This window comes from Lotus japonicus, chromosome 2 (assembly GCF_012489685.1).
Source record: "Lotus japonicus ecotype B-129 chromosome 2, LjGifu_v1.2".
Classification (NCBI taxonomy): Eukaryota; Viridiplantae; Streptophyta; class Magnoliopsida; order Fabales; family Fabaceae; genus Lotus; species Lotus japonicus.
Genome location: NC_080042.1, coordinates 95,582,146 through 95,597,859, shown reverse-complemented (window position 1 = coordinate 95,597,859; position 15,714 = coordinate 95,582,146). Strand labels below are relative to the sequence as shown.

The window sequence follows — 15,714 nt, the reverse complement described above, 5'->3', positions numbered from 1 at the left end:
ACCGTTCATCATCGGATCGGTTCGGTTCTGGTTTTGGATTATTATTTTTTTTGCTAACAATCGATCGAAACCGAACCAATGAATTTTTATTAGATAGGTGTTTGGTTTCACCTAAAACCGGTCCAAACCGAACCGCGAACTACCCTATAAGCGATACATGTCTGCCTTCCAAGCACAATCTTTCTAGTAACATGTAAAAAAGTTGTTAGAGTTAAGGGACATAAGGGTTGGGTGGGTTGAATGGTGAAGAGTCTAGGGTTCGAATCCTGAGGAGAAACTAATTTACTAACAACTAACATTTACATAAAAAAAATATTCAGATTCAATATTTTAACGAACTTGAATGCGCAAAAAGATCACCACTTATACACATAGAGTGGATAATCTTTCCTGCTGATCCTACTGCCATCCCAACAGGTGTACCTTCAATGAGACGTTGTAAAAAAATATACAAAGTTGTAATTATTCGGCATTTGGAACAAACTTGGCGTCCATGCAAATTCAGAAGCTACTTATCTTGCAAAAGAATTCACGCATGTTTACTATTTCATATATGGTACAAAATTTTAGCATTATGTTAACCAAGGTCAGAGACTTGATCCCTAAAATTGAAATCCTACTATCCCTAAAAAAACACAAGAAATGAGAAAATGAACCCAAGTGCATAAACCCCAATAAAATACACAGCTCGAATTACATGGTAGCCAATTAGCAACAACACGGGCTACCTTTAAATTATCTTTCCCCATCTATGTATAAAATAATCAGACATGAATAGCCACAATGCACAATCAGGTCCCCACAGACAAGGTGCGATCTCCAGCAGATCAATTTGCAAAGGCACATTCGACACGATACCATAAGATCGATACATACAATAGGTGGTATACCCACAACACAAACACACGCACACACAGAGGTATTAAACTCCCTCATCAATCCTTGCTGGTTGGAGCAGGTCTCTGGGCACCAGGGGGAGCTGTTGGCCTAGGGAAGTTGTAGTCGAATTGCATGCCTGCAAAGTGTGGGGCCTCCACATAGGGGCTCTACATCCATTTGTATCAAAGAAAGCAAGAAAACGTATAAATTAAATTGTATAAAAAATAAAAATGATAATTTAAAAGGATACTCCATTTATTCCTACTTATAAGCCTCTTCCAACCAATTTACACAAATTAAAAAAAAAAATTAGTTAAGATTAGATATTAATCTCAAATGTATAAAAAAGCATGTTTATTTTCCTAAAATACCCCTTATTGGAAAACTAAAAGAATTATTTGCTAAATGTTAGATAATAGAATATAAAGCATTAAATGTTAAAAGGTAAACTTGAAGAAAAAAAATTAATGCTTCATTTATATTTTAAAATGACTTATACCGAGGGACATGAAAAGCTTCTAGAATGTGACTTATAAATATAAACATGGGGAGCAGATGCTGAAAAAGGAAGGGAAAAACAAGCGCGTATCAGGGGGGAAATTGCACCTGCGATGCATACATAGCATGTGTTGAATCAGGACTAGAAGCATTAGGTGATGCACTAGGAGAACAAGCATCATTGCTAGTTTCATTTCCATTCAACTTATGCACTGCTTTGTTTTGAACACTTTCATTATCGTTCCCATTAGCTGGCTTAACCCTCTACATTCAAATCGTGAGTTAAACATCATTTCATCATCACTATACAATATTGCAAACAATTCTGTGTAGTGTAGGGAAAGAGATACAACCTGGAAGATTTTACCGAGAGTTTTCAACCCTTTTGCACGTGCACGGAGCTCTTCTTTCTTGGCACTGTTGTCTTGAAGAACCTAAAGTGAAGCACACATGAACTAAATTAAATCACACCTAGCCCTCAAATATACTTTATGCCATATAAAGAAGTTAACATTGGAGTGGCAAAAACAACCATTTGACACACACGAGAAAGAGTGGCCTCAATGTCAGCCACATTAAGTTTCCACAGAGAGTCAATCATTAATTTCTTGTGAGATTGCATGTATTCTTCAAGCTCTTCTTCAGTATAGTTCCCTTCTGAACTGAGTTGCTTTTTCATATCCTCCTGCAGTTGGATCAAAGCAATTGCCCCTAGAATCAACACAAAGAAAAACCATTTGTCAGTCTCCTACTCAAACGTTTTAAAGTATAGCAATTCATGTCTGCAAGCTAGAGAGTCAAAGTGAATAGATAGTTAGTTTCAAGTGTGAACTTCTATCTATCAGTTCAAATAAAAGCCTTAACCTAACAGGGGGTGCTAAAAAAAGTCCAACTAGGTCCCATTGTTTAGAGTATCCAACTCCATCGGTGTTGACAAGTAGCCATCACCATCATCGCCACCACCGACAACAAAGCTTCTTCCCACTATGTGGGGTTGAGCTATTTTGATCATGCAACGACATAGTTACCTATCATATGGGTCTTGTCCACGCATGCCTATACCACTAAGCTGATATTTTGCCAATCCCTCCCAGTGTTTTACTTTGTCCTACTTGAATTTGATAAAATAATTATTGTGTATTTCATTGATTAATACTTGACTGAAAACTACAATATATATAGACTAACAAAGAGATAAAAAGAAACTAAATCTATCTAAACCTATCTCTATTTAAATAGATATTATCTCTATTTAAATAGATACTAATCTAAAATAGAGAAACAAATCTAAACTATATCTCAATGAGATAATACTAATAGTAAACTAAATCTAAACAGATATTCAACACTCCCCCTCAAGCTAAAGCTTACTTAGCTTTAAGCTTGTAACAAATCGAACCCAAGAAAAAAATTATCTTAATAGATATCCCTTAATAATGACAGTCTTGGCGAATTTCTGAATTGAATAACCTTTCAAACTTCTAGTAAATCCATGGCAATAAAAGCCAACTTCTCATACTTCAAATTGAATAATCTTTCGAACTTCTGCTAAATCCATGGGCAGGCAAAAGACAACTTCTCATACTTGATCTGGCTGAAATTGATGCAAGACAAAAACCAATTCTTCTGGAGTGTCGTAGGGTAGCTGAGTCAGCAAACAAGGGCGAAAAACCAGCAACAATACGCCCGAAAACAAAACAAGGCTGAAGCAACAACTCACCAACAACAACCACACAGAAATAAAACATACTTGAGGTCGATCGATTGATGGCTTCTAAAACAAACAATGGTGTCAACTTTGACACAGACAACTCTCAAACATTAGAGAGCGGGCCAGCGCAACTCGCAGCTAGAGCCCTAAAACCAAAACCAATAACTCTCAACTAGAGAGTGGGCCAGCGCAACTTGCAGCTGAAGCCCTAAAACCAGAAAACCAAACAATCGAGACAAAACAAACGAACTGTCACCTTCAAAACCAAACAAAACCAAATTGCATAAAGTCAGCCAAGATCAATATAATAAGAGCATCACGAACCATGAGACGCAAACTAAGAACTCAAACAGCAAGAAACATCGCAGATGAGAAAACACAGCAGACCCACAAACCAAACTGGAAGAGGAAGACCAGACGACCATTAACGGTGGCGCCACAACACACGTCAAATAGAGGACCTTAAAAACCAAACCTGGCCGAAACACAAATAGGACCAGCGAGAACAATGCAGCGCAATACAATTAGATCCAACCAAACACTTCTTGAATACACCCTCCACCAAACCAGCAACAAGGATAACGATTGTCGGCGGTGGTTGACTGTGGTCTCTATTAGGATATTTAGCAATATCCAACACTTCCCTTCAAACTATAGCATATATGTCATATGCATAGCTTGTAACAAATATAATTAAGATTTAACAATATTCAGATCTTCCCCTCAAGCTAGCGCATATATGTCATATGCATAGCTTTTAACAAATATAATTAACTTGAGAAGCAGCTGCTGCCGGAGAGAGATATTCCCAAAAATAGTCCAAAATTTATACACCAACAAACCACACAATGCAAAACCAATTCTCCACTTTAATAGAGAGCAAAAATCTTTTCCAACTCCAAAACCACACTGTGCCAACCAAAACCAAGAAACCAAAAACAAGAAACTAGAACAACCCAACACACTAATTGAGAACTGGATTGGACCAAAGAGCCACATGGTACTGCTTCATTCTGGCATCATCAGAAACTTCCAATATCACCATCCCAACGCATTGGCATTCCATATTTCCACTTCATGTAACCAATACTCTCGCTGGCAGTGAAGAATTATTATGTCATTCCAATCAAGAATTCTTGAGTAAACAATTGTTGAATCAATTCCCACAATTTCTTCCAATCACGCAACTGCATTAAAGGAAGGAAAATCTGGAGAAAACAACATCTGGAACAGAACCAGGAGGGAGAGCCAAATATCCTGACCAACTATACTACAACGGACGAACATGTATGTGGTCGTCGCGTCGAGTTCAGGTTTGTGCGTTACCTTCACGCGCCGAAGAAGAAGGCGCGGTTGTTTTAAGTATTAAGAAACAAGGGTCAATAGGGTTCCAAGACAAAGGGGACCATAATCAGAAAGAAACGAGGCCGTAAGAAAAGGCTAGAACGAACAAGCGCGGAAGCACAGGACGAGTGAAAATAATCCAAAGAGATTTGGAAGGTCACCATGAGGGGGCTCACGGGGGAGGAGCCCCCTCACAGCGGTAGGATCGAAACTCGCTCTGATACCAACTTGAATTTGATAAAATAATTATTGTGTATTTCATTGATTAATACTTGACTGAAAACTACAATATATATAGACTAACAAAGAGATAAAAAGAAACTAAATCTATCTAAACCTATCTCTATTTAAATAGATATTATCTCTATTTAAATAGATATTATCTCTATTTAAATAGATACTAATCTAAAATAGAGAAACAAATCTAAACTATATCTCAATGAGATAATACTAATAGTAAACTAAATCTAAACAGATATTCAACAGTCCTCAAGGTGAAAAGAATGGAAAACAAAACAAAAAATGAAGTCCAACTAGGTCCCATTTTTTAGAGTCTCGAACTCCATCAGTGTTGACAATGACAAGTAACTAAGTAAGCATCACCATCACCGCCACCACCAACAACAACAAAGCCTTTTCCCACTATGTGAGGTTGAGCAATATGGATCATTTTTTCCATCTTTTCTACAATAGAAGCTCCCCCCCCCCCGACTCTCTAATGATTGTATTTCTAATCCTATCTTGTCTTGTGTAACCACTCATCCAGCATAAAATTCTCATCTTGCAACCCTGATCTTCTTTTCTTGTTGGCTCTTCTTAAGCGCCCAACGTCCAATCCTGTTGTACGACATAGTTACCATAATTAGCAGGATCTGACTCTTTATTCTCACATTTTCTTGTTTCGTAATTTCCTGTAATTAGGGTAGATTTGATTTGTACAGATTTTATTAGATAATTATTTCTTTGTAATTCCTTAATTAGGTTGGATTAGATATAACCTATGTATATTGTTGAATATCTTACTTTAGTTAGATTTGTTTGACTTTTTGAACCAAGATTTGTTTGACTTTAGTTAGATATGTTGATGTTGAAATTAGTCTTTATCTTCCTCTTCACTCCTTAATAACTTCAACAAACATAATTCCATCCCATAGCATGTTGATGAAAGAGGCACTAAAAAATGCACTGCACTTAAACCAAAGCCTTAATGGGCCAAGGTCAATCTGATGCACCAAAGTCTCAGGAAATATGCAACGTAGAAAATAATACGAGATTAAGATTGAAATCAAGAAACCACAACACAGCCAAGAAAAGTTGTATAACTAAAGTTTGCTCACCTGTTGCTGCTGTAACTTGGGATTTGATGAAGTGCCCTTTGTTTCTAAACCACTCAGCAATAAAAGGTACACCCAAGTAAATTGCTTTCTTTCCTAGCTCTTTTGCTGCCTGCCTAGCGTATATGTAGCCAATTGTATTCAGCATATCAACCCCATAAGCTGTATAATGACAACTAATTTACTCAGCAAAAGCACATGAGTGATAATACTGCTACGGAAAGTTAGGCTACTACTGTTCAATACAGCAAGTCAAATACTTGGGATCAAGTAAAAGGTTTTTTCCATGTCATGTAGTCATTCTTTTGATCATATCAAGATTTTTTAAACAAAAGAATTACTGATTCAAAGAACTTTTTCCAACCATGGATTGATATTTAGGATGAAAAAAGCATCCAAATGAGCTGTAACAATGAACTCTGGTCATTTAAATTTGTATGAATAAATTGTTTTCACCAGTCCTATTCCCTGCATGTCTAGAATTATATTATTCTTAGGACATTGTACCTGCACTGGAGAGCCGAGCTACTTCAGCTTCTGCTTGATTTACAAAGTCCTCTTTGTTTCCTTGGACATATTGGTTGAGTCTATTTTTAAGTATGTCTGCAAGTTTTTCTTCTCTTTCCTTCTGAACCACCTGAAAGAAGAATAAATCTGTTGAAACAACGAAATACAAGTTCACATCTAAGACAGGACAATATAAGACAATTTCAATCTTTCTCCTTTTTTACAGAAAAAAGATAAGAACTTTTAAGGGGGACCATGGCTCCCCCAACACTGACATGCGGAGGTGGCAGAACCAGAAATTCAGATTGAGGGGACCAAAACTAGAGACTTTTACCATACAAACCTATTTTTCTTTTAGGTCAAATAACAAACAAACTAATTGGATAAGCAAGGGACGTTACAAAAAAGCAAGAGAACTATCATGCTTAAAAGACCCACTCACCCTAAAATAAAAGGTCCAAGATCTACTTCAAAGGTTTCATTAAACAGGGCAAAAAACATGGCATTCTAATATTCTTTTTGCTTTTGTGTTAGTTAAAGCTATATGTAATTATAACATCCACTGATAGCCTAATTTATTTATTTTTTTTCCTGACTTTGTAACATAATGACATGGATAAGGTGCTGGAAAAAAGTCACAAGATGATTTCCACATAATATACATTACTAGTATTAGATTGAAATCCTAAAATTTAGGGTGGTGCCATGGCCACTATTGGCCCCTGCATTGACTCCACCACTGATCAGCGATTTCCCTTGTCACTGTGCCTAATTACTTAAGCTTCTGAGTGGTTTTATATCTGACACATATTGCCTTCTCTGATAGTGTGGTTAGTTAACTCATGTCATCTCCTTGCCATCTCCTTGGACCACCCGTTCGGAAACTGTTCTAATGCGGAGATATCTGAAAGGTGCTTCAAGTTATGGTGCCTTCTGGCATAGAATCATGGACGATGGAAGGTATCTAGGGGTGATTGGGATGAATCCTTGGTTTATAGATCTATTTCTAGCCAGTGTTGTCAGATACCAAATTAGAATACTAGACTGGCACTAGATGTGAATTGGAGTGAAATGCCTATAAAGTAGTAGCTTGACAACCAAACCACAATTTATATTGCCTCTCATCCTAATTCTAACAAATGAACAAAGCATATGGAGGCTGACTGTCATTTTAATCATGAAAAGATTCAATATAAGCAGATTTCCTAGGCACTTCATCTTACTGGATATGTGTGGTTTGTGAAACAGAAACAAACTTGCATACATCTTCACCAAAGCACTACACAAAAATAGAATGAACAATATTTTCATCACCGTAAGACTGATTATCATCTATATTAGAATGTATGATAAATAAATTGAATTGTTAAGGCCTTAAGGGTAACTTTAATTGTCTCTTATGATTGGTTTCAATGTTACCTTATATATCAAGATTTGTTTCTTATTAATTAGGGTTACAAATGTAGCATAGTATAATTAGCAATTAGTGCTTTATCTTATCTAATAACACCCAATACATCATTCTCACCAATATCAATATATTTTATTCCTAATTTTTTGACATAATTATTCCTAATATCTTGAATATGATATCAAAGCAGTACTTACATGTCCCCGAAGGATAGCTCAAGTGGTGAAAGTCGGGGGACATATGGTTTGGGAGGGGAAGATCCCATATGAATATCTCCGAAGGATAGCAGTACTTACCTGGAGGGTGTAGTTTATCTTTCCGGTGTACCAAAAAAAAAGTAGCACCTACCATCTTCTGTGGGGTTTCTTGTAAGTTCCCTCAAATCTAGAACTCTATTGTAACAAAGTTATTATCTCCATGATAATTTTATTCCCATGGATCGTGCACAAATTCCAGCCAGCCCTTTTTCTCTTAGGTTTTCTCTTTCTATAGTGGTTTTTACGTTTCTACAACCTACCTCAAAAGCTGCAGGTGAACTCACCCCAGTGTCATATCCTCCTTTTGAAGCCTATGGCCATCCTAAATGTATATTATCCCTGACTATCCTGGATGAAGTTTGACCATAGTTATCCCAGATACAGTGACCTCCGTTGTACCAGATGTTGTTTGACCTAGTCTACGATCAACGGTGAAGTTTGGCACCATATGTCCTAGATTGGACCCTGCTCTTCTTTATCCTCAAACAATCAGGTCTTAGTCATGCTATTATTTGTTGTTATTTAAGTTCTCGTTATTTGAAACTTCTGCACGTTCCTGATGAACATTTCTTAATATTCATTACGATGAATCATGATTACAAAGAGATATGTATTTATGCAAACTTCTCTCAGCAGGGTGTCACTAACAGAAACTAACTTCTTAACAAACGAGCGACAATCAAAGGTAATTTGTTGAAACAGAATATAACAAACTAATACACAAACTAAAGTAACACATTCTAACATTGCTGCTTATAATTTGATTGCTAGGAATGTTTTAATGATGATCATTTTAGCAGTAGTAGAATAGAGGGTGAAAAAAATTAATAGAGCTGGAAGCTATGACATTAACAGGGGAGCATGAATAGAGGGATGCTAATGACTAGTGTGGGTGTCAAAGTGATGGGAATGGCTGAAAATATTGCGGGTGAAAAGTGGGCTTGAGTTCGTGAGGGTGTAGAAGAATAAAATAGGCTTTCTTCATATGTGAATGACAGCAAACGATGGGTGAGGGACAGTCCCCAATTTTCTAATGAAAAATATGTCAAGGAAATTACAAAAATATGAAAACATTAGGGGTTGTAACGTCATTGGGAGGTAAAGGATAATATGGGGCTTTACCTAGGGGTGTCCAATTTGGGCCGGCCCGCAACGGGCCAACACATTTTCAGCCGGGTTGGGTTTGAACAAAATTGATATGGGCTACTAATTTAGCAGGCCAGCCTAGCCCTTCACGGGTTGCGGGCCAAATGGCTAGCCCATGAATAATTGCTTTCTAAATATTAAAACAACTTAAGGTAAGAAAATCATTACATGAAAAATAGAACACATACAAATAGAAAAAAGTAATAAACATTGTCTTATTAATCTTAATTATTTTTAAGTTTAACATGTTTATAATTAATAAACATTAAATAAATAAAAAACAAAAAAAAGGCCAACGAGCTGGCCCAGCCCATGGTGGGTTGGTCAATTTTTAGGCCAGGACAGGCTGAACCAAATTTAGATCAAGCTGAATTTTGGTAGCCCGGACCATAATTTTAATCGGGTTATTTGAGACTATCCCATTTTTACACCAATAGCTTTACCCTCCATGACCCAATAGTGGAGTGAGCTGATGGAAGCAATTTGGCCGCAAATCACGGGCGACAAGTGCAAGGTCAAAACACTCTACGTTTCTGACCTAAATTTTTAAGGGGCTAAGCGCATTGTGAAAACACTATTGTGTCCTTGTACTGTGTGATTAATAACTTTAATTCTGACCAACTTTTCAATTTGATGATCATTTCAGCCATTGTACTAAGTTATCTTTACAGCAATGCTCATCTCTCTAACATCTCTGACATCCTTCAGCTGCCTTTCTAGCCATGTTTATTCTATTACTCAACAAGTACCACTTTGAATGTGCTCCAAACACAACAAATGTCATGCCAAGTACTCGACATCTTGCCTTTCCTCTACATGTTAAGAAGTACATCAATACCACACCCACACTTCCATCTATGAACTTTGACATATAACGCCCGAGGCTTACGGATAAGCCCCTACGACCCAAGCTCCACGATAAGAGCTTCATTAAAAGCATGTAAAATATTTTAATCCATTCCTTTCGAGTTGTTAGAGGAACAAAACTGATTCCAAGCAATAGGATGATGTTTCCAATGCCCTCAGTAGCTCCCCAAACAAAACTTATACATATGTAACAAACAGTTCTCTAAAATTTAGCTTGAGGGGGAGAATTAGGATACGTGAAGAATATGTTATAGTATTTGACTTGTATCTTAGAATAATTTAGGGCAACTTAACTTATCTAATATCTATTTGGATTGGTTTCCTTATTTCCTTATATATCATGATTTGTTTCCCTATTTAGTTTGTGTTTGGCTCAACAGCTTGATTAAGTGCTTATGTCAATAAGCACTTATCACATAAGGGCTTATTCGAAAAGGTTATTGAAATAAGCTCAAAAGAACTTATAGATACTTATAAGCGCTATAAGCTTATCAGAATAAGCTCAAAACAGCTTATAAGTAAATCATAAGTTATATTCATAGGTTTAACCAAACACATGCTAATGTCTCAGCTATGTCTAAAAAACTGAAACTAGGCAATCTTCTGGCTAGATTAAATATAAGTATGCATGATGTTAGTAACATGATGTAGTCACAATAGAACCCTATTATGATTAATTATCGAAAGCTGCAACCCGAGAAAAAAAAATACAAAAGCAAAAAAAGAAAGTTTACAAGACATGGCAATCAAATTAAGCATAAGAGATTGCAGTTTTAAGAAAGATTATAAAATTATACCCTCATTTTCTCTTGCAACTTTTTAGTATCAAATTGTTCCCCTTCAGTAAAAATGTCCATTGAAGCCATTGAGGCCATGGCTAGCTGGCCTATATATTCCTCAAAAAGTTCACTACCGAAAAGCATGGCAAAGATTGCTGCAGGGTCAATAATTGCATCACTGAAAGGAATGAAAGACATAAAAATCAGCAAAAGCAAAATGATCATGCACTAATATATTACTATAAGAACACTTAACAAGATTTAAAAACTCCATATCCTATCACCCTTGATACCCGACTATTAATTGATACAGTATGAAGTGGAAAACAAGAAAAAAGGAAACTAACGTAGAGATTCCTGATTTCCCATGAACATCATAAGCTTGCCTTTGACCTGGGTCACTCAGAACTTGGTAAGCCTCACCTAAAACCTGAAACCAGAGTATAAAAACCATGGGAAATAACTAGTGGCAACAAAAGCAGATTAACAAAGTTACAATCCAAGTTATGCAGAATACATAATGAAGACTGGGATTAAAAAAGAGTATTAATACTTCAGGATATTACCTACTTTAATGAAGGAACCCTTCCAACATGTATAGGCTGTGAAATTTGGCAATAGGATATAACGGAACAATATGAAACTTCCATAATATTTTAACATTGTGAATGTTAAATGCCGATCCGTGAATTCCATGAAATTCAACGTATTGGTTCACTTGTTCAAGAATGCAAGTTATGCCACATTAACATAAATATGATCTCAAGAACTGTGGTTATTGACTTAATGGTCATCTTGCCAATAAAATAAAGTTGATGTCAGTTCGTTAGATGAGAATATATTACTCCAGTTAGTTTGTTGGATGTGGAAATATTACTCCAGGTGTAAGACCTGTATCTTTATTTCATCGAACAATTTGTAACCAAAAAAAAATGCTCGCTTCATCAACTAACAAGATAATCCAGGTCAAATGGCTCTCTGTGCATTCAATAGTCCCATGTCTTAACATTACCACAGGCCTGGACTCAAATTTAGGACTACAAGTTTTCTATTAGAATAAATCATTTAGGTCTGAAATTTGGTTAAAAATAGAGAATAGTGTAGAACTAAAGGCGTGTAGAATGTCACTATCAAAATGAAAAAAGAGGGAGAACTGAAGGTAAGGAAAGCTAATTGTGCTTATAAATAAGGATGAAGGCCTGAAGCTAGTGCAATTCAGAACATCTGCAACTCCTTAATAAATCGCAAGTAGTTTGGATTCTCAATGTGAAATTCCTTTCCACGATCCATTGCACACCTCAAAAAGTATACAGCAACAAAAACATGTGTTTCCCATTGCTTTGACTCAAGGCTCCTTGGTATGTCAAAACCATATGAAAGGTTTACAATACCACACGTGGAAAATGGAAGCTCTACACTGAAACATAATATTCTTGCCTGAAAATTTTGTGCAGCAAGAGGGTCATTTGGGTTTTTATCTGGATGCACTTGCCGTGCCTGCACATATATGACAGGAGAAGAGGAATTAATAATGTGATTAAACCACTTGATCATATTTAACAATTTGGTACAAAATGATAAAAAATTGATAACTATGGAAAATGTAAATCAAGTACAACACAAGGCACAAGGAAATTTTAATTCAATTTTTCAAAGCTAAACGCTAACATTTGAAATTCATTGTGTAAAAGCTAGCTAGCTTGTCTTGTATTGCAAAGAGAAAGCACTCGACGCAAGTATACATCTCTTTCAAAACCTAACAGAATTGACAGATCGAGCCATAGGACATAGGCATCTGCTATATTGTGTCTATTCAAACGGTATATTGGATTAGACGGATCCATTGAGGTCCGCTACAGGTTGCAAAGCAAAATAATTGTGTAGCTCTACGTAATACCAACTCTTCAGGCCAAATAATCAATTAATTAAGCCCCTTTGCGCATGACAAGAAAACAAATGAGGCGGACAAGCAAGGGATCGATAGATTAGACCAGGACCTTCATGTAATAAGCTTTCTTAATCTCAGCTTCGGATGCCGAAGGACTGACACCCAGCACGTCATAGTATTCGGTCTCCTTTACCATCTCAATGAGCACTTGATTGAGCTTTCCAATGAGCAAACGCCTGGAATTATTAGATTTTTACTAACCTAAGAGGGTATGAAGAGAAAAAACACGAAAGCGATAAAAACAATAGCAGGGAAAATCTTAAGTATTATCCTCACGCAAAATCAAATGGCGTTATTCTCCTCGCTCAGGCGTAATCCGCCTCCTCTGATTGGAATGGACTTCGGACTCCGGGGAGTTGACTGCCGTGAAATGTTTCCTCTCCGAACCGCGGTGGTTCCGACTTTTTGCCTTTCACCAGTATTTAAGAAAACAAAATTGTATTGCAAAAAAAAAACTAAATAAATAAATAAAACCTTTCCAATTAACTTGATGCAAAAAGTTTTTTCTTAAAAAGAATAATAAATTAACTTTTTTTTTTTAACATGATCTTTTCTTTTGGGTACAAAACAACTTAAAGAAAGGAAAAAAGACCACACACTAGCTCCTCATAAAGAGAGTGCCACGATAGTCATCCGCAAGCATAGGAGCTACTTCCGTCAGAGTTGTATCGAAACAGCGCATCCGACAAGTCCCACGAGCACCATCCTTCGTCAAATGATCCGCAACCGCATTGAAATTTAACATTATCTTTTCATTTTCAAAATTTTGATGCAGTATTTAAAAATTGAAGTTTAATTTATTTTAGATTAGTTATGCGAGACTTATATTTTACTACAATTTCAAATCTCTAATTGATTTTATTGTTTTTTTTTTTGAACTCGATTTTATTGTTGTTAATCTCCAACATTTTGGTTGTGTTTGTAATAAATTCGAAAGACTAATCTATAGTTTTTTTTTTTACATAAATGACTAATCTATAGTTGAGTTCATCAAAAAATTATCTGTTATGACATGTTTGGTTGAAATTGTTCTCATAGCTTTTAATATTATTTCATATTCAAATTTAACACTTGTCGAAAAATAAGAAGAAAAAAAACTAAGGAACCTATGACATGTAGATTTAACACCTTCAACTTCACCCTCTATTAAAAAAAAACAAACAAACAAAATACCTCACCCTCACCTTCACCTTCTATTAACCAAATTTATTTACCAAGCCTTTGAATTAGGTTGACCCACAGCACTTTTGCGGTTTCGTCTACCGTGTGTTAGTTTGAAATTGACACACGGTGCTTCAATTAACATATGCACCGTTAGATTTGATATTTTAAAATTTTAACTGTTCAGATAAATTAACATTAAAACAATTCATTTGTTAATTATATCTTAATTTACAAAAACACCCTTCTTCTTCCCCAACCCACCCCCACCTTCTCCCCCAATCTTGACCATGATTCACATTCTCTAGAGTGCAGACCCACCCCACCACCTTTCCTACTCCTCTCCCTCCCCACGCTGCCAAAAACGATGGAGGGCAATGGAGTTTCCCATGACCGCTGAGGGTGTGGAGAAATCCAAGGAGGCCAACAAGGTTCAAGCAAATCGGAGCCACCCCACCAAAAACCAGATCCATAAACACAACAACTTCCACCCAAAGCCTCCCCCACCAGAAACCCAGATCTGAAAATTCAGCAACATGCAAACCCTTCATCCTTCCAAATACCCACTTTCAAAAACGCAAAAAAAATTCAAGCTCGATTAAAGTTTCCCCCACCAAAATCCCAGATCCAGAAACAGAGATAATTAATAATGAAAAAACTCAAGCTTTTTTGTGCTCTCATTTTGTTTTCTCAAATACTGAATGAAGCAGGTGATGAAGAGGCTTTTCATGTGCAGAGAAAAAAAATCAAAACGAAAATGAGCATCAAAATGCTAGATTACAACCCAAAGTCCCAAAGCATTAAGCAAAAATGCAAATTAAGTTGTTTTCAGAAACAAAATAGAGTTTGATCACAAAGCATTGAAGAAGCGGTGGTGGTGTTGGAGCAAATGGTGGTGTTGGGACTGTGGAGATGATGAGGGAGAAAGACGGAATTTTATTAGAAATAGATGATATTTTTGTCTTATTACTCCAAAAATGAAACTGAAGCACCGTGTGTCAGTTTCAAACTGACACACGGTATACACAGCCCACTTTTGCAGTTGCTTGAAACTGACACACGGTATACGCAACCCACTTTTGCAGTTGCTTGTCAAAAGTAAATTGCAAATAAATGCAGTACAAGATACCAACATATCAGAGTCGATCTCACAAAAAAGGGGAAAAAAACCATAAAAATTTAAAACGTTGAATAGCTCAGAAAAAAATAAAACTAAGTGTGTTTTACTGTTTTATTTTTCATCACTTCTCATGTCATGAATCTTTATATATTGCTCAATAATTTCAAACATCAAATCGCTCGGAAAAACAAACAAAACAGAAAAACACAGCCACCATTGATTGCATTGTCTCACTCTATCTCTACATTAGCAATCAGTCTGTCACGACCCAAAATCCCAAGCCGTGACCGGCGCATAGGCTACCACCCTCATCTGGCAAGCCTCGTCCTCATAGAATCATTTTCCAAACAATTTATTTAAAATAACCATGTATATATGATTTGTAAAATTTCAGCAGAATCTCTATTGTATTTTCAATAGTTACAAAATAACAACATCTGCCAATAAGTTCTTCCATAACCAGTATTTCATGTGGAACATAAAATCAACTCGAGCACTCAAGTGACAAATCTTAAAATAAAACAATAGATAACAATCCCAAATTAAATCCACTTATGACTCCCTATAGCTGCAGACAATGTTATTAAACTCGGCCCGGTGATCGACTCGGTCAGGGCGTTGGGTCAATGAGTCATTGGTCTGACCACTGGGTCACTGGTTGAACCGTTTGACTCGGTTGACACTAAAAAAAATTAATTTCATAATATAACCAAACAATAATTAATAAGTGAGAAAAAATTAATTGTATATAA

General features: G+C 36.3%; 1 protein-coding gene across 2 annotated transcripts; it reads right to left on the bottom strand.

Annotated features, from left to right (window-relative positions):
- Positions 1–512: 512 nt before the first annotated feature.
- On the bottom strand, positions 513–13,116 carry LOC130741468 (chaperone protein dnaJ 10). Of its 2 annotated transcripts, none has more exons than XM_057594404.1 (11): positions 12,958–13,116; positions 12,731–12,857; positions 12,171–12,230; positions 11,081–11,163; positions 10,752–10,911; positions 6,274–6,403; positions 5,770–5,928; positions 1,910–2,088; positions 1,731–1,811; positions 1,486–1,641; positions 513–1,046 (listed from the first exon to the last, which is right to left on the bottom strand). In XM_057594404.1, exons 2-11 carry the CDS (start codon positions 12,815–12,817, stop codon positions 936–938), a joined length of 1,206 nt encoding a protein of 401 aa, XP_057450387.1. In that variant the 5' UTR covers positions 12,818–12,857; positions 12,958–13,116; the 3' UTR covers positions 513–935. The 2 variants fall into 2 exon arrangements, with proteins under 2 accessions (XP_057450387.1, XP_057450388.1); XM_057594405.1 differs by having other exon boundaries at positions 12,731–12,838; positions 12,958–13,103.
- Positions 13,117–15,714: the final 2,598 nt, after the last annotated feature.

Coding starts and splice junctions, on each gene's coding strand:
- LOC130741468 (XM_057594404.1), bottom strand. CDS start 12,817: ATGGTAAAGGAGACCGAATACTATGACGTGCTGGGTGTCAGTCCTTCG. Junction 12,231..12,730: donor AGAAAGCTTATTACATGAAG/GTCCTGGTCTAA, acceptor ATATATGTGCAG/GCACGGCAAGTGCATCCAGA. Junction 1,812..1,909: donor TTTCTCGTGTGTGTCAAATG/GTTGTTTTTGCC, acceptor GCTTCACTTTAG/GTTCTTCAAGACAACAGTGC.